This window comes from Callorhinus ursinus, unplaced genomic scaffold (genome assembly GCF_003265705.2).
Source record: "Callorhinus ursinus isolate GAN/ISIS: 27379988/994484 unplaced genomic scaffold, GSC_fseal_2.0 scaffold12, whole genome shotgun sequence".
Taxonomy (NCBI): Eukaryota; Metazoa; Chordata; class Mammalia; order Carnivora; family Otariidae; genus Callorhinus; species Callorhinus ursinus.
The window spans coordinates 25,176,964-25,203,704 of record NW_027397074.1 but is presented as its reverse complement, the minus strand read 5'-3'; the positions used below and the strand labels follow the sequence as shown (position 1 = coordinate 25,203,704).

The following is a 26,741-nucleotide window of genomic DNA, read 5'->3' as shown; positions in this document are numbered from 1 at the left end:
TTTAGAGATACTTTGTCTTCATATGGTGGATCTGCCACAATGGGTCGATTTTAACTATTTGATTTTTGTGTTTTCATTCTGTAACAAAGAGATGAATTTAGTCTGCGATCAAGTGATTTTTGAACTTACTCAAGAAAAGAACTGAAAAATCTCAAGAGGCAGTCTGGCACGGTGGTTAGGGCACTGGCTCTAAAACCAGACTGCTGGGGTTCAAAGCCAGCCCTGTATTGTATTAGCTCTGTGATTTGGGCAAGTTACTTATCCTCCCTAGGCCTCAGTTTTCTCATTCATGTAATGGGTTAATAGTACCCTCCTCTTAAGAGTTGTTTTGAAGATTATATGAGTTAATCGTGGTAAGTGCCATACGTGTTGATAATAATTAAGCAGCTAAGTATTTTGACAACTCTTTTTTATAATGTAGAAAAAGTCTAGGCTGAAATGTTTTCTAAAATAAGCCACTTGTAACACTTCTCTGAAACAAGAGAAATTAGGTGCTAAAAAATAGAGCTTGATTTAGCAAGTATTTGATAGATGTTAGTTTCCTGCCTCCCAACACCAGCTTCTTTCTCCCCTCCCCACCAAAAATGTACCTTTCTTGACTTTTCTCCCAAATCTTTGTCTGCAGTCATCACTGCATTGAGTTTCAGCTAAGACTGTATCCTGGCCCTACTCGAATCATTCTGCACCTATCCTTCAAATCTTATTTTAAGCAGCACGATCATCCACCATTTTTCTCCATTTTGAAAGTATGAGAATATTTGTCAGAAGACTTAAGATATTAAAGTTGATGCCACACTCATTTGTAGTGTATAAAAAAGTGATAAAAAAAGAAATTGCTAAAATGTGTTTTCTAATTTTAAGACCCCAAAGTATGATTAAATTGTTCATAATTGTATTATTCAAGAAAAGGTAAATTTCTGCCCTCAAAAAAAATTCAGAGTCTTGGACAATCATTCATTATTTGTTATCTTAGGGCAAGGAAAGATGTTGACTTTGGTTAGAGCTGGTGCCAGGAATAAGGCATGTTGTGTTTCTCCAGCTGAACTTCCCATACAGAGTAATCTTGGGCCATCTATTGGGAATTTATTATTCCTTCAGGTGAAAAAAAATGTTTAATTTTATCTGGGTAAGTTTGCAGGAGAAACTGTGTATAATAGGTATTTGATATCACTATGTAACTTACATATAGCTGCTCTTGGTTGAAAACCTAACTAAATCAGAGGGAACTCCAAAGGAGCATTTCCAGATTCTTGACTCCCCCCAGCCAAGACCTGTTTTGTTTCCTGTTTCCTCCAGCAGCTAGCTTGGCACCTGCTCCCAGGTTGCTGCTTGGTAAATGTTTGCTGCCTGGATGGTTGAGTGAATGTTATCAATTAGCTAAGCACTGACGGTGCAAAGCAGAGCAAAGTCACATGACATCCTCCCCATAAACCAGGGGAAGACAGATTAACTAAATACAAAGTTATAATGAATACTCAGAAAAAGAAGAAAATGGTGCTATCAGTACCTCTAGGATAGGAATTTAACCTGATCAGAGAAGCACTCTCTGAAGCCGTGCTGCTTAAAGTAAGATTTGAAGGATGAATAAGGGTTGACCAGGAAAAAAGCGAGGTAAGAACATCCCATATAGATAGAATAGCATGTGCTAAGATCCTGCAGCAGACGGGAGCCTGGCAAGTACAAGGAACTGAACAAAGGCCAATGCTGCTAGGGTGGCGAATGAAGAAGAAACTAGTTTCAGAAGGGACTGGAAAGCCCATGGGACCACACCAGGCAGGGGCTCACAGGTCTTTTAAGAAGCTCTGTCTTTCCACTTGGCGCAAAGAGAAGGGCCTTGAATGGTTTCACTCAGATTAAAAATAAAACTAAAATTAAGGGGCACCTGGGTGGCTCAGTTGTTTAAGCATCTGCCTTTGTCTCAGACCTTGAGATCTCAAGGTCCTGGGATCAAACCCCATGTCGGGCTCCATCTAACGGTCCTGGGATTGAGGTCCACGTCGTGCTCCCTGCTCAGGAAGGGAGCCTGCTTCTCCCTCTCCCCACTGCTCAGGCTCTCTCTTGCACGATCTCTCTCTCTCAAATAAATAAATAAAATCTTTAAAAAAATTTTTAAAAAATAAAATCAAACTAAAACTAAAAGATTGTGCTGGCGGCAATGGGGGAATAAATTAAAGTGTGCTACAATGGATGTGTATAGGGTAATAAAGACTTTGTTGTAGTCTAAACAAGAGGTGATATTAATTTGAGGTAGACTGAAGAGGCATAGTAGAGGAATAAAGAGGTAGATGGATTTGAAAGAGATTTAGAAGACATATGGAAAAGCGGTGGCGATGCATTACACATGGTGGGTACGGGAGTGAGAGGTGTCAAGAATGACTCCTTCTTCTGTCTTGACTCATGGAGGGATTATGGTGCTCTTCCCTGAAACAAAGAATGCTGGAAGATGACCAGTTCTGCGAGGGGAAGAGTGGGAGTTTGTCTTTGGAGATGATGAGTTCCTTTTGAAATTCTCTTTCCTGACTTCTATCACACTATTTTTGGGAGTTCCCATTTCTTTTTCTCAGCCACTGTCTTCCTCAACTCCCCACAGGACATTTCTGTGTTCTTTTACTCCCACCCCACTTAATTGTTGGTACTCTCCATGGTTCTGACCTGAGCCTCTGGCCTCCTCAAACACTGTTCAATACAGTAGCCACATGTGATTACTGAGCCCTTGAAATGTGGCTAGTCTAAATGGAGATGTGCTATAATTGTTAAATACACATAGGATTTCAAAGACATGTGTTAATAAATAAAATCATTAATAAGGTTTTTATATTATATATTGAAATGATAATATTTAGATGTATTAAGTAAAATATGTTATTACTTTCTTAATGTGGCTACTAGAAAATTTAAAATTACATATGTGGCTCATTGTATATTTCTAGTGGATGGTGCTGCTCTAGACAGTGACTCTATTGTTGCCTTATTCTTGTCCACTTGAGCCCACAGAGCTGCTTATTGTCCCCGGAAATTTTCACATCATTTTATGCTTCATACTCTTTCCTTTTCCTGAACTTTTGTTCTGCTTCTTTTCTACCAGATTAGATATGATTCCTACTTTTTTTTGTTCAGAGCAAATATCTCCTCTACTATACGAAACTTTTCCAGTTCCTTAAGGTAGAATTAAACATTTCTGCATCTGAGTCTTACGTCCTCTCTTAATATCTTTATTACAGGTAATTCACATGCTTGTATTTTCTTTTATATTCATTTGTCTCTCCAGCCAGATCGTAAGTGTCTACAAAGTGCAGGTGTAATCTGGTTTATGTCTATAATTATGTAACTGGGTACTCAGTACCAGGGTGGTGCTCAATGAAAGTCTGGTGAATAACAATTGAATCTACACATATTAAACAGCTATCATGTGATTAGTTGTGACTTAGATGTTTTATAGACAATATCTTGCATCCTCTCAGCAGCCCTGCAAGGTAGATATAATTATCCTCATTTTGCATATGGGGATCTTGCAAAAGCTCAAACTGTTAGTAAATTATAGAGCCAGGATTCAACTAGATTAAATGAAAAAAAGCCATGTTTTTTTTTTTCTGTGATTCTATGCATGCTGAAAAATGGATTAAAAAGTGGTGATTACATCTCACATCATAAAATGGAAAAAAATACCCATTTCCTAAGATTATTAGAAGACTAAGTGACATAATGTATATAAAGTGTCAGGGCAGTACTTGGAAATACTAGGTTTTATTAGACATTGGCTTCCTTCAATGTTGAGACCCATAGCATAGGCATCCTTAATTTCTGAGGAAATGGTGGTTTTCCTAACTTCCTCAATGTCCCTACCTATTCTTATACTCATTTGGAGGTCATGAGAAACAGACCCCCTCCAGGGCCATCCACTTTAACTCAGTCCTCTTTGGATATACTTCTGATGGTTAAAGAAAGTGAAGTAGAGAAATAACAAGTAGCACTAGGGCCATTCAACCTCTCTGTGAGTGCTTTTGCTTCCTGGTGAAGGTTGGGGTAGGAATAATGGGCTATGTGGCCTTGGTGAACTTCCAGAAAATCATTGTGAGTAGAGCGCTGGTTCTTCTCTTCCTGTTCTGTCTTACCCAGTGATGGTATGTTACAATCAGGACCATTTCCTTTACCATCTGGGGAATCTTTGTAGGAAAGGGAAAAGAGAAGTATGAATGGGATAAACATTAATTGTAGGCCAATGTGATCTGTAGGCCTTATGTTGAGATGCTAAGCTCCTTAGAAATAAATTTAAACAACTGAAAGGTAAAAATATGTTACTACTGACCTGTGCTGAGGTAAGGGAGAGTGATCCCTCTATAACCTTCAGATCCCCGTACCTTCTCTAAAAAAGCAGTATTGAGAAATTGCTCAGTGACTATTGGTGCTTGACCAAAGCTAAAGGAAGCTCATGGATTTAAGGGTAAGACAGTTGCTTCGGAAGCTCATGGGTTTGAGAGCAAGACAATTGCTTCTCCTACTGATTTTCCTGATTCACATATTTCAAGTTAACAAGAGAACCAATTCCTTGTCCTTATTTAGAGGAAACCTTCTCACCAACCTGTGCTCTTGTTTGTTTTAGATCAAACATACAGAAAAGTACAAGTAGGGCAGAGCTTCCACTACTGAACAAACTTGGGGCGCCTGGGTGGCTCAGTTGTGAAGTGTCTGCCTTCAGCTCAGGTCATGATCCCAGGGTCCTGGGATCGAGCCCTACATCGGGCTCCCTGCTCCGCGGGAAGCCTGCTTCTCCCTCTCTCACTCCCCCTGCTGTGTTCCCTCTCTCGCTGTGTCTCTCTCTGTCAAATAAATAAATAAAATCTTAAAAAAAACCCAAAAACAAATTCTCCTTCAAATATATATTATGTATATATAACATAAGATAATATATAAAAGCCTTCTGATCCATTACAGAACCAAATAATATAAAAGGGGCAGGGAATGAATAGAATAAGGAACTTAGGGTCTTATGTTATTATTATTTTAATGGTGTGTTTTATCTCTTAAACTAGTCCTTTGAGATTAGGGACAATGGCGTAAACTTCTCTGTATTTACTTCATTACTGCCCACAGAGTAAGTGCTTGGTGTTCCTTTGCTGAGCGATGGAAACCGTCACCCACACGCAGTATAACTGACAAGATTGTGGCACAGAAAGTTGTAAGGAAAAGTTTCTTGGAAGTGAAAATTTGGAATCTAAATTAAGAAACTGAATATTCTCTAGCACTTAAACTTTGAGATCAAGAAAACAGCTTCACATCTGGGAGAACCTTTATGTCTGATATTATTTGTGGAGAAATCCTGTGGCCAAGAACATGTGACATATAAGAAGGGCAATTATCTGGCTACTCCAGAAAATTTAATATACATAGAAAAATAAGTACAACTTTGAATTTTAAAGGGAAAATTCAAGTTGATTTATCTGCCATATTGACTTACACTTAAAAGAATGAACTGAAGTTACCTTTAGATCCAATCCACTCAAATGCCAAGCATCCTAAATTCTCACAATTAACTGATTTTGAGACAGGTTTTCTTTGTTATGATTTTAGGGAGTTGATTTGACTCTGACCCTTCTTCTTGTCCCCTCTTTCCCCCTTTGCAATTGATCAAAGTCCACAGACTTCCTTCAAGTCATGCCCCTACCATATCAATAGGACATTACTTTCATTACTAAGAGTCCTCTTCAAAATCACAAGCCTCCAGGGAAAATTGAGCTTTAACTTTGGTGAAAATTCTTTTGTTCCACTCAATCTGGAGAGGGTTTGTCCCAACTTCTTGTCCCATTTTACTGCTGATTAATACAAGGATGAAGAGAAGAGAGAAATCTATATGTTGGATGAAATTTTAAATACCAAGGATTCATTAACTCAAACACGAGAGTATTCAGAAATCTTCCTTCACATAAATTAGAGGTATGTGTGTACATAAAGAACTAGAAGGAAATGCACCAGAAACTAGTAGTAGGTTTATCCGAGGCGTGATTATTGCTAATTGAAAATTTTCTGTATGTGCATGCTTTTCAATATATGGCAAATTTTCTATAATGAAGATACATTATTTTGGTAAACAGAAAAAAAAAAAAAGAAATTGTAATCAGTAGCCACTCTCCTTTCCCCTATCAACATGCCGCATGACCGGAAATTTGAGAAACCTGCAGAGCCATGTACCTGCGGGTGATATTGAGGTGTGAGTTTGGGCAGGCCACATAACCTCTTTGGGACTCTGGTTCCTCACCTGTGAAATGGAGAAATTTGAGCGCCTCAGTGTCATTTAGTTCTGTGATGCTTGAATTCTAGGATGGGTCTGCCACATAGCAGACTATTACTGAAAATGCTTCTGGCTTCTAGTAACAGACATTTTGATTAATTGTGGCTTACACCGTAAGAATTCTTGTGTTTAGTAAACAGAAGGTTTGAAGGTAGGTAGCTCAATGAGGTTTTGTTTGATCAAGTTCAATGAGGTTTTCCAGGAGCTAGGGCACTTCAAATATTTTTCTGTATCGTCCTCTTCAATGGTTGGCATTCATCTGAGAGACTGTTACCTCGTGGTTACAAGATAGCTATCATATCTCCAACTAGGAAAGAAGAGGCAGAGGCAAAAGCTTTCTCTTTGCACCTAATAACATCCCCGTATCTCATTTGTTGGAACTGAGCCAAAGGGCCAACCAGTGGCAAAGAGATTCTAGACTTGCATTGAACCAATTCATCCTACAGCCCTGAGTGTAAAGAATAGCTTTCCATTGACATGAGCAGTTCAAAGTTCTAATAGCAGGGAAGGAAAGAGGAGAGGGGATGGTTATTGGGTAGGAAACAAATGTGTCTGTCAGAAGCACAGAATAAAGATTTGTTGAGCAAACAAGTGAGGGCTGCAGGATCCGAAAAACTTTTGTTTTTGTGGGCCTCTTTCTCCATAAAACAATGTTAAAAATTATATATTACAGCTGAGTTGGCATAAAGACAAATTTAATCCAGACTGGACACGTTGTTATATATTCATTATTATTTTTATTTTTTATTGATTTTAAACATTAACATGGAAACATTTTCATGGACCCTAGATATTGTGCCTGCTATAATTCAACCCTGGATGTATGTTGTCCTTCCAGCTGGATTGTAAATACTTTGAGGGCAGTGACTGTGTCCTAGATTTCACTGTTGCCCTCAAAGTTCCTACTGCATCACTATACATCTAAGAACTGTTCAATAAATACTGTTGAGTTGACCTAAGGCATAACTGTTTCTTCCTCCAGGGTGAACCAGGTCCCCCTGGTCCTTATGGTCCTCCAGGAGCCCCTGGTATTGGACAGCAAGGAATTAAGGTAACGATTCTTGTCTTTCCCCCCATTGATGAGTACTGAATTTATTGCAGGGGCTGGGGAAGCTTTGATGTGAACTCTGCTCAGCTTTGCCCTCTAGACACAAGGAGGCTGCCTGTAGAAGGTACTTACAGTCCGGGTGGGTGCTTGGACACTGGGGCAGTTACCACAAGAATAATCAATGTAACTTTATTTGATGGAAATGAAAAATTTGTCTTGCCTCCAATTGCCAAACTTTTGCCAATGTACATCTAGTTCTGTTGAGTTTTCATGGAATTTAAATGTTAACATGCAAAAATGATATCAGGATGTGAAACATCTTACCATATAAACTATCACCTGTTCACATTAAAGAAGCAGAGAGGGGCAGAAACCAGAAGGACCATAACACTGAATAGGTAAGCATTGATAGAAAGGTTTGTAGGGATCTAAAAGGTACTGCAACACCCAACACCCTGGAGTGCTCTGCATCATGCAGGATGTCATGGAACAGAAGTGCTTATTTTAAATGGCTTTTCTATGTCATTGGACTAGAATAAGACTTTGGTGCAGGACTAAACAAAACAGGCAATTCTGGTGTCATCAAGTATCACCATGGATGGAATTGAAACAATAAGCATACTGAGACTACAGGGAAGGTGGAGTTTGTATTGGCAGAGTGATTGGACAAAGATTCTGAAGGAGATGAAGGGTGAACAGAACTGAAAGGAGAGGTAAAATGGAACAGAGTGGGGACAAGGAGAGGGTGGCCTTCCAGGATGGTGGTGAGAGGGGCAGGAAATGGCACAAGCATTGTTAGCTTGGTCCTCTCAAGAACCCAAATGAATTGAATGCAGTCCAGCCTGCCAATTGCTACACACACAATAGCTTCTGAAAGCTAAAAGTGGTGTATTGCACTTACACAAGACAGGATGATGAGCATTTTAGAGTAATTTGTTCACTGAAATTCAAGCCATTTCTCCTCCTCCAGAATTTTTTTTTTATCTTTATGAATGTGAAAAGCTTGACTATTTTGGAATATATCTTTGTTGAAATCTCCAGAGTATCTTGTGCTATGTTTATTCTTTATTTAAAAACTCAAACTTTCACTTGATTATTTCTTTCTCTTAGGGGGAAAGAGGTCAGGAAGGAAGAACAGGGGCGCCAGGACCGATTGGCATTGGGGAGCCAGGCCAGCCAGTAAGTAGCAAGGAACTCTAGATGGAATAAAAAGGACAAATATAGTTCTTATGTGCCCTTTGTGGTTAGACTAAATGGTTAAACTAAGCCCATGTTGCATCTTTTGGGATAAAAAAAGACAATAAATATGCAAGGGCCAGATCTGAGTGTTATTTTTTATAACACTTGAAATAGAGCCCTCCACCCCACAGACACATGATATGTACAACTGGCTTTCTCTTACTGAAATCTCTTACGAGATTAATCAGCTTGTCCAAGAAGGAAAGAGATCTCATGTGTCAAAATCTCCTAGGAGATAGGAGAACTGGATTCAGGCCTAAGGTCATACTTTGTAACTAACTTTCCTGGAACCCTGAGAAAATCATTGAGAATAAGGACGTTGCTCATTACCTAGCTTATGAGTATACTCTAAAGCAAGGACAGTTGAAGGCAGACAGGTAATACCTGTGTTATTTGCAGCTTCTAGCTTATGTAGCTTTAAAGTTTACTATTTTTGCAGAAGAAAAAAAAAGTGTCTCTATCAAAAGAGATCTGGAGAAGAAATGAATAAAACATGACTATCCTAGTATAGAAATGCTCTTAACTTTTCAAGTATTCATTATTCTCCCAGAAAAGAACAGTAAGTTACTCACTGAGATACACATAAAAATAACTGGGTTGGATCAGAAGAATTAATATTGTTAAAATGTTGATACTACCTGAAACGATTTACAGATTCTATGCAATTCCTATCAAAATTCCAATGGCATTTTTCACGGAAACAGAACAAACAACCTTAAAATTTGTATGGAACCATAAAAGATCCTGATTAGCCAAAGCAATCTTGAGAAAGAAGAACAAAGACGGAGATGTCACATTTTCTGATTTCTAAATATATTACAAAGCTATAGTAATCAAAACAGTATTGTATAGGCATAAAAACAGACACATAGACCAATGGAACAGAATAAAGAGCCCAGAAATATACTCCCATGTATATGGTCAATTAATTTACAACAAAGGAGCCAAGTATATATAACAGGGAAAGGACAGTCTTACTTTAATAAATGGTGTTGGGTAGGTGCACCTGGGTAGCTCAGTCATTAAGCGTCTGCCTTTGGCTCAGGTCATGATCCCAGGGTCCTGCGATCGAGCCCCACATCGGGTTCCCTGATCCACGGAGAGCCTGCTTCTCCCTCTCCTTTTGCCTCTCCCCCTGCTTGTGCTCTCTTTCACTATTTCTGTCACTATCTGTCTCTCTCTATCAAATAAATAAATAAAATCTTTAAAAAAATGATGTTGAGTAAATTGGACCACTATCTTATACCATACACAAAAATTAATTCAAAATGGATTTGAGTCTTGAATGTAAGACCTGAAACCATAAAACTCCTAGAAGAAAACATAGGCAGTAAGCTCCTTGACATAGGTCTTAGCAATGATGTTTTGAGTACCCAAAGTAAAAGGAACAAAAGCAAAAATAAGCAAGTTGGAACTACATCAAACTAAAAAGCTTCTGCATATCAAAGGAAACCATCAACAAAATAGAAAGGCAATCTACTGCACGGAAGAAAATATTTTCAAATCATATATCTGATAATATCTAAAATATATAAAGAACTCATACAACTCAATAATAACAAAAAACAGACAGAATACTCGAATAGATATTTTTGCAAAGAAGATGTACAGATGACCAACAGATATGTGAAAAGATGCTCAACATCACCAGTTACCAGGGAAATGAAAATCAAAATCAAAATGAGATATCACTTCAGACCTGCTAGAATGGCTATTATCAAAAATACAAGAATAACAAGTGTTGAGGATGTGAAGAGAAGGGAACCCTCATGCACTGTTGGTGGAAATGTAATTTGGCATAGCCACTGTGGAAAACAATGTGGAGGTTCCTCAAAAAACTAAAACTACTATATTATCCAGCCATTCCACTTCTGGGTATTTATTCAAAGAAAATAAAAACACTAACTCGAAAAGATATATGCACCCCCATGGTCAATGCTATTTATAATAGCCAATCTAGGGAAACAGACTAAATGTTCACTGATGGATAAGTGGATAAAGAAATTGATATACGTAATGGACTGCTATTGGATATATGTATCGATATATATAATGGATTACTATTGAATATATATAATGGATTACTATTCAGTCATAAAAAAGAATGAAGTCTTGCCATTTGCAACAACATGGATGGACTCTGAAAACATTATACTGACTGAAATAAGTCAGAGAAAGGCAAATACTATATGATCTCTCTTATATGTGGAAAATTAAAAGCAAAACAAAACAAAAAACCAAATGAATCCCATAGATACAAAGAACAGACAAAATCAATTTTATTCCTATATTCTAGTAACAGACACATAGAAATAAAAATTTAAGATATAATAGCATTTATAGTCATTAAAAAATAGAAATACTTGGGTAAAAATCTAGTAAGCCATGCGTAGGACTTGTATCCTGAAAACTATAAAACACCAATGAAAGAAATAAAAGAATATTTTTTAAAATTTTTTTAAAGATTTTATTTGTTTGTGAGAGAGAGAACGAGAGACAGAGAGCATGAAAGGGAGGAGGGTCAGAGGGAGAAGCAGACTCCCCGACGAGCAGGGAGCCCGATGTGGGACTCAATCCCGGGACTCCAGGATCATGACCTGAGCCGAAGGCAGTCGTCCAACCAACTGAGCCACCCAGGTGCCTAGAAATAAAAGAATATTTAATAAATTGAGAGACACACCACGTTCATGGATTGAAGACTTGACTTCATAAAGCTGTCAATCTACTTAAATTGATAAAAGGTTTAATGCAAGTCTTTTTAAATATTCCAGTGAGATGTTTTTATAGATATGGACAAGATTATTTTAAAATTTGTATGGAAAGTCAAAGGAACTAGAATAGTTAAAAACAATTTGCAAAAAGAAGAACTAAGTTGAAGAAAGGATTTTATTCACATCACTATAGGAATCAAGATTGTGCAGTTCTGGTAGATCATAGAAACATGATCAGTGGAACAGAATAGAGGATCCAGATACAGACCCACACACTGATTTTTTGATAAAGGTGCAAAAACAATTCAATGGAGGAAGGATAACTTTTTCAACAAATGGTGCTGGATCAGTTGGATATCCATATACCAAAAACTGAACCTCAAGTAAGTTTCACACACACCTTATAAAAAATTAACTCAAAATGGCTCATAGACTTAAATGTGAAATGCAAAACTATAAAACTTTTGAATTAAACATAAGAGAAAATCTTTGGGACTACAGCTTGGTGGAAATTTCTTAGACATGTTACAAAAAACATGATCCAAAAAATAAAAAAATTGATTAGTTGGACTCCTGGAAAGTGGAAAATGTTTATTCCATGACTCTGTTAAAAGGATGAAAAGACAAGCTACTGACCAAGAAAAAGTATTTGCAAACCACATATGTGATGAAGGATTTATATTGATATTGTATAAATAGCTCTCAAAACTCAATATTAAAAAAATCTAATTAGAAAGCACATATGTATCAGAATACATGTGTGTCTTTTTATACACGCATGTGTGTATACGTATATCTACATGGTGGGGTGCAGAGGGTGAGAGAGAATCTTAAGCACGCTCTATGCCCAGCACAGAGCCTAGCTTTATGAGCTTTATCTCAGCTCTAATTCTCTCCTTATTTTCCATTGAGTGAGCCAAAATCCTTGCTTCTGGTTCTCTATCTTAGATTTTTCTAGACATATTTCTACCACACAACCACACTCTTCCACCCAGGACAGACACAGCATCAGCTTCTATGTGTACCACCCCAGCGTTCCGCTCTCTTTTTGTTTTGGAGCCCTGTGATTTCCCTTACTTATTTATTTTTGGACCTCCTTCAAAATTCATGTTAAAGAAAAATTTGTATTACTTGCCTTTTTGTTTGTAGCTAGAGGGTTTTCATAATACTGCCAGAACATGAAGTTCTTTTTTGTTTGCTTTCCAATCCACAATTACACAAATCACAGTGACACTGTGACATCGATGGTTTAATTGGGAACTGAAATCATAATAAAGGTGGGGCGGATCGCAAATAATGTATGAAAATGTTTTGCACCAAACTGTCCTAATAAAAACCCAACACTGCAAGTTTTTTAATTACTTAGAAGTAACATAAAGACTTACCTTGAGACTGAAAAAGGTTCTGCTGAAAGTCCTTTATGTTTGTTTCTTTGTCTGAATGATTTCCAGTGGTTTCAGGGTTTTTGTTTTGTTTTGTTTTTGTACAAGGACATTCAGAGCACTATTAGTAAAAAATACCCCCTGAAGTAGAACTGTAAATACTTCAGAGTTAAAAATTACATAGATGGTACTGTTTGAATATTATGGGCAATTTTTGTTATCATTTAGCATATTTATTTTTAATGCTTGCAATGTATGGTAAAACCACTTTTATTGATTATCCACGCTAGTGAGATTATTAAGAAAAGTAACAAGCAATAAGATAACGGACAATCACATTTTATCTCATTAAGGTCTCAAATAAGCATTTCACTGATCAGACTGTGTTAACTGATAATTAGATTCCTCCACTTTTTTTTTTAATTAGAGGCATTCATGAGAAGTCAAATAAATATGCCATAATTATGATTGGTTCTCATGGCTTTTGAAAAGGACACCGTGAGTTTTTTATAGAAGCATTTCTGTCTTTTAAAAATAATCCATCGGTACTGTTGTAATAAAGTACGGTTCATCTAACCCAAGTACCTGCTCTTTCTCATCTTCCATTTGGTTTAGCTGGAAAATATGAGAATGTACTGATGATGTGGAATATTACTCCAACAGTGTGTAGTAATTAAACCTTGAATCACTGCTTTTTTAAATGCCTTTAAGAGATTACTCACGAGTAGTAGTTCTCGGCTCTCAGCATCTTGAGACACATGGCTCCTCAAAACCACCATTGTTTTCACTCTCATCTTGGCTGGCAGACTCCAGAAATGCAGGGATGGAAGAAGGGTTCCGGGTTTATGTTCTGCAGCAGTCCTCTCTCTGTATTGTCATATTGCCTCCTGTAAACCATTCACTCTGAAGCTACCCTGTTCATAAACATGCCCTGAAAGGACATTCTTCGCAATCACAAGATTCAAGTAAGATAATTTTGATAGTGATAGCAGATATTTACTGCATGCTCAGTATGTAAGAGCGTCACGTCTCTCTGATCTAACCCTTATATTAACTCCTGTGGTTGAGGTAGGTACTATCGTTACCACCATTATGATGAGGATGCTGAACTTTAGAGAGATTAAGTTCTTTGCTGGAGATCCTGCTGCTAACACACAACAGAGCTGGGACTTGAACACTCGTCCATATGACACCATAATATGCTTTCAATTATCATGAAAAACTGTAAGCTCTATGAGACAAGAGAGCAGGTCTATCTGCTGTTCCTAGAACTTAGCACAGGGCCTTGCACCCACCAGGCATTTGCTGAATGAATGGAAAAAAAAATTGAGTGAACTGGAAAAAGACTTCTTTGCATTTAATGTAAATTGTGTTATTTTCATTTGTTTTATCATTGGGAAAGAGGAATAATTTGTCAATATTTTTTTGTTAAATTACGTGATGTTAACTAGGCACTTGCCTTTTTAGTTTGCAATCTAGTTTTCATGCTTATATTTGTTTTTCCCCTAGTTAATCTCTCTAACATTAGAGCAAGCTGTCATGGATATTAGTACTTTGATTAAGGTCTTAGGTTGTTAAAAGCTAGGTTTCCCATCAGCATAGCAATTTAAATGGAATTAAATATTAGCTTTTTCCTTTAATTAAAGCCTTTATGAAATTGGTGATGCATAAATACTGAAGAAGACTGTCTTTTAAAATATATAATATTTAGGGAAAGGCAAAAAAAATTTGACATGAGATACAATTAGCTTTCTTGTTTACAGTTCTATAACTATGATCGGTCACTGATTAGCAAATGCTGCATCCTATGTCTGCTACCAGGCTTCAGGAGAAAGCGCCACTCAAATTACCCTGGATTATTGAGTATCGAGCCCCCAGATCGTTTAGAGTGTCTGCAGTGTGCTGGCTTTGGAGTTTCTGGGCAACTCAGTCGGCTTTATATCATCTTAGGTTCACTTCCCTGCCAAGCAAGCCCTAATTATCTTTTTAGATCGCTTAGAGGGAAAAGCTCCAGTTGGTGCTTCTAAGATTCTTTTTAATTCCTTTTTAACTTTGTGACCTTCTGGCCAAGAAGAAAGAGAGGGAGAATTTGTAGCCTTTTAAAAATTCCTACTTCAAGTGAGTATCTTGCTGTTGCCTTTTATTTTTTCAATTAGTATGTTTCCTGCCAGCCCACTTGGAAGGCTGAGACTGTGTTGTTTTTCTTTCCTTCTGTGAGAAGTTTGCACCTCCCTGAGAACCCTTCTGAGCAATAGTTACCTGGACTTCTTAATTTGAATCACTGAGATGGAAAACCATGCTTCACCTGAATGTGATGCTATCAGGATTCCCATTTGCCCATAAACGTCCAGTGGATTCAAGCAGTCCTTGAAAGAATTCAAGGTTGAATCCAAATGTATCAGGATAGAAATTAAAACACGTGGAAACAGAATTCAATGCTTTAAAGCCGCTGGGCAGTGATTTCTTCACAGAGCTCCCCTGATACTTTTCAATTATTTAATCACTCTGCAACTTTCTCCAGACCATACAGTCCTAGATTTTTAGACTTTCCTCATAGGATTTATTTCCTAGTCCTTATTCTGAAGCATCACTTAATTTCCATTTTCCTCTAATTTGAGGACACCAGAATAGAACATCTTCTGCTAATCAAGTGGAATATTATTCTTCCCACTCTATGATTCTACTAATCAGTCTGGAGTTTACTAGAAGGATTCTCACTAATAACTTAAGAAGGACTGTATCTCCGCATCCGGTGTGAACCAAAATATAATCCTTTCTCTCTTCCTTCCTTCTGCCTTCTTTCTCCCCCACCTCCTATTCTCTCCTTCTCTCTCTTTCCCTGCTCCTCATTTCCTCTTCTCCTAAACAGGGTCCCCGTGGTCCTGAGGGAGCACCAGGAGAGAGGGGCTTACCAGGAGAAGGATTTCCAGGGCCAAAGGTAACAACACTTCTGTACTATGAAAAAATGCTTTGCCTTGCATAGTCATGATTTACAGCTTTAAAAAATGTGGCCTAGCCAATTATCAGAGGTCAAGTATTTTCCTATCTTCACCCTATTAAATAAAGGAATATGTAAATCTCTCTTAACATGAAACTATAGTGAAATTTGCAATTATAAATAACTGATTGGGGGCGCCTGGGTGGCTCAGTCGTTAGGCGTCTGCCTTCGGCTCAGGTCAGGATCCCGGGGTCCTGGGATCGAGCCCCGCATCGGGCTCCCTGCTCCGCGGGAAGCCTGCTTCTCCCTCTCCCACTCCCCCTGCTTGTGTTCCCTCTCTCGCTGTGTCTCTCTCTGTCAAATAAATTAATAAAATCTTTAAAAAAATAATTGACAGATTTTTACCTCATATAATTATGGCACAGGAAAGGAGAAAACTCTTTTAGTTTGCAGTCATTAAAGCCATAGTGATAAGTAGCATCTTTATGTCCAGAGGTGACGTTATTGAGCATATAGCTACGGCAGAACTTCACTCACAGCTTCGTGTTGTGAAACACAGATAAGAAACTACTAAACCAGTTCGTAATCATACTGCCATTAGTATAATAAGAAAGAAATACGGGTGGGAGGACAGAACTAGAATGACCTTGTGATCGTAAGGGGCAAAATGCTATGAGAAATGTACCTTTTACCTGGCAATTGAGAATTCAAATGTTTCTACTGCTTCCCATATATAATTCTTGGCACTCAAGTTCCTCTGGACCAGAGGTTGGCAAACTTTTTCTGTAAAGGGCCAGATACTAAGTATTTCAGGCCATGTGAGCAGTATGGTACCTGTCACAACGACTTAGCCTCTGTTGGTGCAGCATGAGAGCAGTCTCAACCAGGTATAAGTGAGTGAGTGTGGCTGTATTCCAATAAAGCTGTACTTACAAAACACAAGCAGTGGGCTGGATTTGGCCAGTGGGCTGTACTTTGCTGACCTCTGGTCCCCCCATCTACTAAAGGCCACACGGGAAATGATTTTCCAAGACATTTTGGGCAGCATCAACAACATTTCAGAGTAAGCAAGAATACATTTTGGGGTCCTTTTCCTTTCTTTTCTAAATTCTTTCCCCCAAACACATGTGCATGCACACACACACACACACACACACACACACACACACACACACACACCACCCAGAGAACCACATGCTGTTTTCTAAGTGTCTAAGAACTTCTACTTCAGCCATTTGGTCAGTCACTAAGATCTGGCCTTCTCCCTCCAGCCTCATGCTCTTCAGCCATGATCAGTATTCTATTGTCTGTGAGAAACCTGAATCTTGACTACAGGGAGATCAAGTAGTTAAAACCTAATTCATACTAAGTTGTGAATGACTGCTGGGTTGAATTTTAAAAGAGGCCCTCATTAACTAACAAATTTAATTTGTCATCATCAAAGGAAATAATCTGTAGGAGAAAGGGGACATTCCTAATGTCCTCACTTAACCAGAGTATTACTCTCAGAGGTCAGGCCAACAGCTAAGGGCTACATTTCAGAGAGTTTTATAATACATAATTTCTTGAGTTTTTTGGTCATATAATAAATTTCTGTTTATGTGTAGTCCAAACAACCTGGGAAATTCAAATAGCCAGGGTTATTTCTCTTTATAACCTGTGGGGGTTTTTAACATAAATAAGTAAATGAGAAGTGAATAAGTGAAACACTAAGAAGCATACTGCAGGGCGAGTTTTAGTGACAGGTTCAAGGTTAGAATGATACACTCTTACTCATCATAACCCACAGCACTGCATCGCCCTGCATCTCATCACAGAAAGAATCCATTATATTCAGTGTTACTTTAGGGTCAACTTATGTAATTATACTCTGTGGTAATGATCAGAAGAACCCATTAGTCAGAATACTTCATTCCCCAACCAGCAGGGTCAATGGGGAGTTTTCTATGTGTGCTACTTGTGTTACTTTGCATTGACGTAGAATAAATTATGAATAAAGAGGAACTTAAAGGTATATTTTCCCTTTTCTTAGGTTTCTTGCAAGTGTTCTTTGATTTTACTCTGCGTTTAAATAAATGCTATTCCAAATTAATAATATGGCTTATTTTTCACACAAATGCACAAAGTGTTATGACTTCATTGCAATTACATTACAACCAGAGCTAGTCACATAGGTCATGTGACTCTAGCAGTACCTCCAAGAAGATTTTCTATGAATCATTTTAAAACTAAATTTTCAATGAATTTTTATAAATTATGATATAAAACATTTAATAAGTATTCAATACTAGCAAGTGTTAGTTCATATACTAATATGAGAGACAAATTTTCATTGTGTGCTGGATCCAGTTGAGCAGTGTTAAGGAAATGAAGGATTGATTCAGTTTGTTGTACTATATGATTAGTTAGGCCCCCCATTTCCAGATATTTCTATCAGGAATGGAGCTCTTCTCCAGCTTTAGTGATGCTGTATATGTGTTCTGTTTGGACAGATTCCTTCTTATTTAAGAGTATTAAAACTGTATTTTTTTGCAAGTTACAGATCTTCGGGTCAGCTAGAATTACCCATTTGTAGTGAGCAGTGAATTTGGATGCTTTGGATGCTTCAACTATTTTGAAATCCTGATTTTTATTAATATACTGATATTTCTCCCATATACTTTCAGGGTGAAAAAGGCTCTGAAGGGCCAATTGGCCCACAAGGATTACAAGGCCTGTCAATCAAAGGGGACAAGGTACTGCATGGAGGGTGTACAATAGGAAAGATGCCACTAGAATTATTTTTGTTCACTGTTCTTTATGCATGTACATTTATGAACTGTATTCAACCTAATGACCATATCACACAGGTATCCAGTTAATCATAAATCAAGTATATGCAAGGTATATTATTATGTAGGAGGAATTATTATCTGAAATATCCCATCATGTTTATTTACAGTAATGTCTCATTTATTTGGGCTTTGACTTCCAGTAAAACTATCTTCAGCTGAAGAGCTTTAATGCCAAACATTAGCAAAACAGACGTCTTCTTAGTAAAAAAGTTTTTTAAAATGTATTGACTTGACCCCATTACAGAATGTGCATGTCCATCCTTAGATGCTCACTCAAAAAATATTACCTTAAAATGGGACTAAAATAGGAGAACTCATTTAAGAAAGCTAGTGCTGATGCCCTCTAACAAGGACCAAGAGGGGTCCACCTATAGCTGAACAAAGTTAGGTCTATAGATTCATTGCAGTGAGGCAGACCACATACCATGGGGAACCCATTACTACTCAGTAAGAAGATGAAAGATTTTTTATAGCATTTGGGTTTGTGTTAGGTGTTTTTGGGAAGTGTCTAAGAAAGTAGGAGTTGACTTTGGATTGGACGCTGTTAGGAAGTGAGGTAAATTTTTTTTCTTATTTTATTATGTTATGTTAATCACCATACATCATTAGTTTTTGATGTAGTGTTCCATGATTCATTGTTTGCGTATAACACCCAGTGCTCCATGCAGAACGTGCCCTCTTTAATACCCATCACCAGGCTAACCCATCCCCCCCACCCCCACCCCTCTAGAACCCACAGTTTGTTTCTCAGAGTCCATCGTCTCTCATGGTTCGTCTCCCCCTCCGATTTCCCCCCCTTCATTTTTCCCTTCCTGCTATCTTCCTTTTTTTTTTTTAAAACATATAATGTATTTTTTGTTTCAGGGGTACAGGAAGTGAGGTAATTTTAAGACTGGCTATTTTAATGACTCTTATCTAGGAGGTGGGAAAAATGGAGTCAGGCTTAGCTATAATTGGTAAAGAAGTAGCAGTCATTCACTTTAGCTAGTATAGGGGGACGTTTGATCATTTTGCTGGGGATAGGTGGTTTGGATGCTGTTTTTTGTTTTTGTCTGTGCTCAGACATAACTATGGAGCGCTCTTGCTTTTACCTTGGTTTATCGCATCAAATGGCCATATCTGACAGTATTCTGTAAAATTGTTTATGTTCAATACCATGGTCAACCTGTCATTGCTTTTCTCTTTCTCATTAGTTCATTGTTTTCTTTAAAATAGCTGCAGATCATACCCAGATTAGAAGTGGTAGTGAGGCTGGTGCTAGGAGATCTGGAGGCCGATAAAGCCCTACAGACCACAGGGAAGGGAAAGCTCCCAGAGGTGAAGATGATACAAGAAACGTACAAAAAACAGAGACCTCATATCAATTTGGAGTCATTTATATGTTCTCTAAGCATATTATCACATTACATATTAGAATAATGATTTATGTTCATGAATACCTTAGGTGTTGTGTTTCAATTTTGAATTACTTATTTCTTTTATTTACTGGTAGCTGTCTCTTTTAGATATCTGTATTTAAATAGCAGAGATGCTGGTTAACAGTGAGTTATACAAATTTTAGTTGTAACACAGTTTTTGGTTCAAATAGTTCAGCTCCAGCTCCAAAATAACCTAAAAATATGTAAGATTGTCTGTCTTCCTTTGGAGCAGTTAGAACTGAGTACAACAGATCTATTGTTTTCTGAGTTCAGTAAATTAACTTTTTCAGGTGTTGTTGTCACGGCATTTGTGTTTTTACATCTGGAGCTCGTGCAAAGAAAATACGTTGAAATATTAGACATTATCACATAGTAATTGCTTTCATCTGCTACTGCCTTACCAAATCTTTACCCTTCCCCCTTTCCTCCTTTCCTATTCTTTTTTTTTGTCTCAACTTTTTATTTGCCATTTTTTTGGTTTTTTAAATTTCAAGTTAGTTAACATATAGTGTATTATTTTTTAAAATTTTATTATGTTATGTTAATCAGCATACATTACATCATTAGTTTTTGATGTAGTGTTCCATGATTCATTATTTGCGTATAACACCCAGTGCTCCATTCAGTACGTGCCCTCTTTAATACCCATCACCAGGCTAACCCATCCCTCCAACTCCCTCCCCTCTAGAACCCTCGGTTTGTTTCTCAGAGTCCATAGTCTCTCATGGGTCGTCTCCCCCTCCGATTTTCCCCCCCTTCATTCTTCTCTTCCTGCTATCGTCTTCTTCTTCTTCTTCTTTTTTTTTTTTTTAACATATAATGTATTATTTGTTTCAGAGGTACAGGTGTGTGATTCAACAGTCTTACACAATTCACAGCGCTCACCATATATAATGTTAGGTTCTTTTTTTTTAATGTTTTATTTATTTATTCATGCGAGTCAGAGAGAGAGAGAGAGAGGTAGAGGCAGAGGCAGAGAGAGAAGCAGGCTCCCCACCTAGCAGGAAGCCTGATGCAGGACTCGACCCCAGGACCCTGGGATCATGCATGTTTGTGTCTGTAATTCAAGTGATAAGATAAACACCTCTATGATAAGGGCTCTCAAAATATGTAATTGGTAAAACACAAAGAAGTGGTTTTGATACAGAAATTAAATGTAAATAATAATGCACAAAAGAGGATGCTTCTTATGTGTTCATTGAATATTTGCAGAATAGTGGTTATGAGTGGGTTCTGGAGTCAGAGAGAGTGAACTTGAATCTTGCCTCTGTCATCTAATGGTTGTATGACTGGGGCAAAGTACTTAACCTCATCTGGAAGATAGAGATGCCTACTTTCAGAGGGTTCTTGTGAAGATTAAATGAGAGAAAGCATGAAAAAGCATTTAACACAGTGCCTGCCACATGACAAGCAATCCAATTCTGAATCAGACTAATCCAGCTCTGAACTAGAACTTGAGTCCATTACATCTTTCCCTCTAAGATATTTATTTAGAATGGGGGTTGACACAAAGTAAAACACTAAGAAGCATATTCCAGGGCATGTCTTAATGACAGGATCAGCATTGTTTCTTTCTTTTTTTATGCAGGCTCCACAGCCAGCGTAGAGCCCAACACAGGGCTTGAACTCACGACCCTGAGATCAAGACCTGAACTGAGATCAAGAGTCGGATGCTTAACAGACTGAGCCACCCAGGCGCCCCTAATATTATGTGAAGTATGATCCAGTGATACAGTTTTGTTCATAAAAACATTTATTTAGTCCAGGCATTGGCAAACTATAGGGCTGGCTGTTATTCTTACAAATACAGTGTTTTTAGAACGCAGGCATATCTGTGCATTCAGGTATTGTCTGTGCTTGCTCTGGTACAACCAAAGCAGCGTTCATTACTTATGACGGAGACCTTAGTATGGCCCTCAAGAACAAAATGTTTACTTTCCAGCAGTTTAAGAACAAGTTCATGGATCCTGATGGAGCCTAAATACAACTGACATTTATATGTCCGGGACGCCTGGCTAGCTCAGTTGGTAGAGCACGTGACTCTTAATCTCAGGCTTGTGAGTTCAAGCCCCACATGGGGCATGGAGCCTTCTTCAAAAAATAAAAATAAAAAATAAAATAAAATATGGATCTCATTTGTCTCTTTGCTGTTCTGGGATGTGCCAGGCATCATCCTCACACTGGATGTTTGCTCTGCTTGGAATGCTTTCCCTGTGTTTCTACCTGGTTCTTTCTCTCTCTTCAGTGAGGCCATCCCTGGCTACCACATGCAAAACTGTAGTTGTCTCCCCCCTTCCTTCATTTATTTTTCTCCTTAGCACTTATTCTTATTCAACATATTACTTATTTTATCTATTTATCTTGTTTACTATCTTCTATTTTTCCTACTAAAATGTAAGCTCTGTGAGGAGAGAGCTTTTTGGCTGTTTAGGTCACTGTTGCTTCCCCAGTGTTTGGAACAATCCATGGCACATAATGGGCACTCACAAGTATTTGTTGAAAGACACAAAGAATGAATGAATGATACTGTTCTTCTTACTGATAACTCTCACTGTGTTTCCCGAATTTATTTCATGGAAGGAAAAGGTGAGGTTCTTTAATTTTGTTGCATTTACCTTAATTTCTTAAGTTTTAAAATGTATTTTAGCAAGATGGAAAAGGTATTTAGAAAATTTTCAAACATTTCAATTTCTCTCTCAAATCCTGATTTTCTTGGACCCTATGAATATTAGACTTTTAAATATTTCTATTATAATCCTAACCCGAAGTGTTTGGGGCATTAATAACCATTTAGGAATTTTTGGTCCTTGTTAGAAAAATGACTGATAAATATAAACTGGTGCAAATATTCACCAATTTAGACTACACAGTGAAAATATTCACTCTTTTGGCAAACTTGAACTATAAACTGTTTAAAAAGAAATAGAGTTTTCTAACTTTTTATGTTGAACCCTTTTATGGTATAGATTTTAAGTCAGCATAATTCAAGATTAGCCAAGTATGAGAGAATGAGGCTTATTGTTATATTTCTGACTTATTTTCTATACAGGGGGATTTGGGACCTGTGGGACCCCAGGGACTAATGGGCATCCCCGGAATTGGGAGTCAAGGAGAACAGGTAATCAAAGCTTTCTCTCTTTCCCTTTGGTACAGAACACTCTGACCCAATTCTGGTGTTCATTGAAAGCCAGTCCTGCAAACACCTATGAATATATTTGATAGTCAAAGTGCAGTGGAATATACAACCAGAAGTGAATGTAGGGAAGGAAGATTTTATTTTTTAAAACTTCCAAAGATTAAAAAAAAATAAAATGTGTGTTTCTTGGAGCTATGACTTTTAACATTAATGGCTAACTAACAGGATAAGAGTTTTAGAGTGATTTTATATTTTTAGTTTTCCTTAGGAGCAGTGGTTTATTTATCTGTTGGTTTGCGTGTTTTCCCCCTTGAGGCTTTGCGAATGATTAAATCTCACTTTCTGCCAATGCTAGGAAAGTACTCTCTCCTACCCCCTAGCCATGTACCAATCTAAAAGAAGTTTTAAAACAAGGACCAGAATCAAAGGTAACCATTTAACTTAAAGGGCACCGTTCCTGAATAGAAGCAAACCACAGATAGGGTTTATAAATGACATTTGCCTTTTCTTGGTCAGAAGGAAGGAAAGCTCTCTGAGGATGTCTCCACATTCATGGCTCTAAGTGCTTCCAAAACCTTCTGACCATACCTTTTGGAAAAGCTGGGCACCTTTGTTAGATCTAAATAATATAAAGATAATGTAACAGTACTATCTACCTACAGAATCTCATTTAATCAAAGTGACACACAAATCCAGATTTATGTTGACTGTCCTCCTACATAGAAAGTAGCCAATCGGTTTGACTAAGATTTATGATTAAGGTTTGAATTATTCTGTTGCCTAGAGAATGAATAGTGCTTCCTTTATCTAGGAGAGTGGGAAAAGTATTAAAAAAAAGAGATAATTCCAAACCTCATTGTTAACATTAACTCTGAGTTTATTTCTAACCATCTTGAAATTAATTAGTATTTTTGTAGTTGTTGTTAATCCAAGCAACACCAAAGTTGGATATTACTCCTTTTTCCATTTCCTTTCTCTTGATAGAGATCTTAGTGGTAATACATTAGGAGGATTAAGATGCAGGAAAAGCCAAGATAAGTCTATATATAAGTGTTTATATAATAATTAAGAGCTGGATATTTTGATTACACGAGGATTGTGGTTTGACTATAGCACTAAGTAATCTCATACTTTGCAGTTTACTTGCTGGTTTCAGCTAGGCTTACATTCTGATCCTGGAAGTGGCTGGACAGTCCTGGGTCTTGTGGTCCTGGTGCTGAGTCACCACTATAGGGCTGAAAATGAGGTTCAAAGAAAGCCAAATCTTTCCAGATGGCCTGCGAATTCTGGACCTCCCACCTGCAACTTCCTGTTGCCTTTAATGCTGGTTCTTGGTGGGGGTTGTTGTTCTTCAGTTTAAAAAAATCTCTTTGACTTCTCTTGTTTTCTCACCCCTTTCTCTCCAAATTTCCAAGAGAAAATCATTTTTAAGGTAGATGTGTCCATATGGAGCTGACCCCCACTGGATAGGAGATTGAATAGAATGCATCATTTGTAAATTGCTTTGAACAAGAAAGGAAATTGTTTGCCCTTTTAAGACAAATGATTTAAATCCTACTTAAATGTAACCTCTATTTATACAGTTATTCATTTTTCTTCTTATCCCTAATTTGACATGTTTACTCATTGAATTACTGTTGTTATTAGATCTTCCTAATTCTCTTACAGAAATGAATTTCCCCACTCATCTGTTTTGGGGTAACTCCTGTTTTCAGGAACATGTTGATAATATGCCTCGAGGGGCCTGCAGATTTTTATGAAATGTTTGGAGGCTTGACCACTTCAACTCTGTTATAAATTGGAGTGAAAATACAAATAACCACATTTACACGTGTACACACACACACACATATGCATGGATCTCTTTGAATTTTTGGTTTCTTGTCGCATATCATGCTACTTGTAGATGACTGTAAAAGATTCTTCCTAATAACAACATTATGATTCCTTCTTGTAATAACCATAGCTTTCTTAAACCATTTAGACTGCTTCATCTTCATTAACCAGAAAAAAAATGGTATTTATAATTAAAAAATAAATAAGCAATTGTATCGTCCAGCTGGAAAAAAGGGGATACCATTTGTAATAAAATAATCATGTATTTGTAACCATTATTTACACAATCATGGCTTGTGGGGTATAAGCAAAACAAAATTTTAGTTTTTCCTTACCAACCCTTTAAATATTTTTCGGTGGGGTAAGTTTTTTCTTTTTCCTACCACAGGAAGAAATTACCGATGAGTTACAAACTCTTCTTACCACTTTTAGGTAATAAAAAGTTATGGTATCACCTCTTAGTTGTAACTCACAGTTTTAATTGTGTAATAAAAATTATCTAGTCACTATATTAACTTTCCTTTTAATCTTCACTTATCTGGTATGAGCTATAGGGAGCACCTGTGGTCCACGGGAAGGAATGTGCTTCTCTTCCCTCCCAGGCCGAATCAAGGATGAGAGTCGGGGGGGGGGCACAGAGTTTCTTTCTTGGCTGGTCTGTTGTCACATGGTTTGGGTCCTCTGGTCTTGACAGATGTTTGACAGTGAGATTCCTTGTGGGGCTCTTGCCTTGCCCCTGTGACTGCCACTCTCGGGACATGGATGAAGGACTCTCTTCCTCTAGCTGTTTCTCCCCATCAGCCTCTGCTTTTCTGGGGGTTTATTCTATACTGATTCTCTCTATTGGAATTCCACTGCTCCTCCAGGTCCTCTTGGACAGGATTCCAAACAATTCCAGGCCAACCCTGTCTCTCACCTAGAGTACATCTGGTCTACAGAAAAAAACTTGCATGGCCTTTGTGCTGACCAACTCTGGATAGACGGGCTGATCCAACCCCAGCCCTCTCTTGGCCATCACCGTCCATTTTAGCTTTCCCAGGTGTGAGTCAGACACCGGTCCCTTGTGTTGCCAAGGCAAAAATCAAGGTCAACAAGTGGTTTCACTGAAGCTCTCTTTCTAGAATGCGGTAAAGAGTGAAGCAACCCAAATCCCTCTCATTTTCTTCAAAGAAAACACTTTATAAGACTACTTTCTCCAAAGAAGAGCTTATTAATTCTATCTCCTTCCCCTTTTTATACCCACAATGTGAGTGAGAATCTAGTGTTTGGACATTCTTCAGTTTGGTGTCCACAGACTCTTGCTTCTTAGAGCCTAAGGTTAAAATCTTCAACTTAACATCCTGATATATTGTGATTGAGAGAGCTAGAATATAGGTTTGCCTGCATGGGACTGAAATGTGAAATAGATTAACAAGAAGCAATGTTATTTCTCTGATTTGGAACTCCAAGCTGGTATGGTGGCTCTGTTCGTCAGGGTCTTCAGAGGTTCCATCTTCATTCTTGGGAGTCTGCCCTTCTCAGGGTGCCTTCCTCACCCACATGATCTGGAATAGTCGCTGTGTCTTCACTTCAGCCACTGGGGAAGGGGAATAGGGGAGGGAAAGGCATGCCTCTTCCTTTATCATGAATCAGCAATTGCACATGTCACTTCCATTTGTATCCCATTGGCCCAAATCCAGTCCATCTGGCAACACCTGGCTGCACCAGGGACTGGGAAACGTGGTCATTATCTAGGCAGCCACGCAGGTCAGCTACAATTCTCTTACTATGGAAGAAGGGGAAAATGCATATTATGGTTCGACTAGCAGCCTCTGCCATGACATTCAACAAATACTGAGTGTGACTAATATATGATAGAATGAGAATTAAATTTTCACTTTAGAGGGTATGAAACTACTTTTATCCGAATTTCT

General features: G+C 37.9%; 1 protein-coding gene across 1 annotated transcript in view; it reads left to right on the top strand.

The window, feature by feature from the left end:
* Positions 1-26,741, top strand: part of COL28A1 (collagen type XXVIII alpha 1 chain) — a 162,968-nt gene that overhangs the window by 36,924 nt on the left and 99,303 nt on the right. The window contains exons 12-16 of the mRNA XM_073898860.1: positions 7,269-7,337; positions 8,445-8,513; positions 15,536-15,604; positions 18,271-18,339; positions 22,906-22,974. Coding sequence (XP_073754961.1) covers positions 7,269-7,337; positions 8,445-8,513; positions 15,536-15,604; positions 18,271-18,339; positions 22,906-22,974 — 345 coding nt within the window. The remainder of the gene's footprint in view (positions 1-7,268; positions 7,338-8,444; positions 8,514-15,535; positions 15,605-18,270; positions 18,340-22,905; positions 22,975-26,741) is intronic.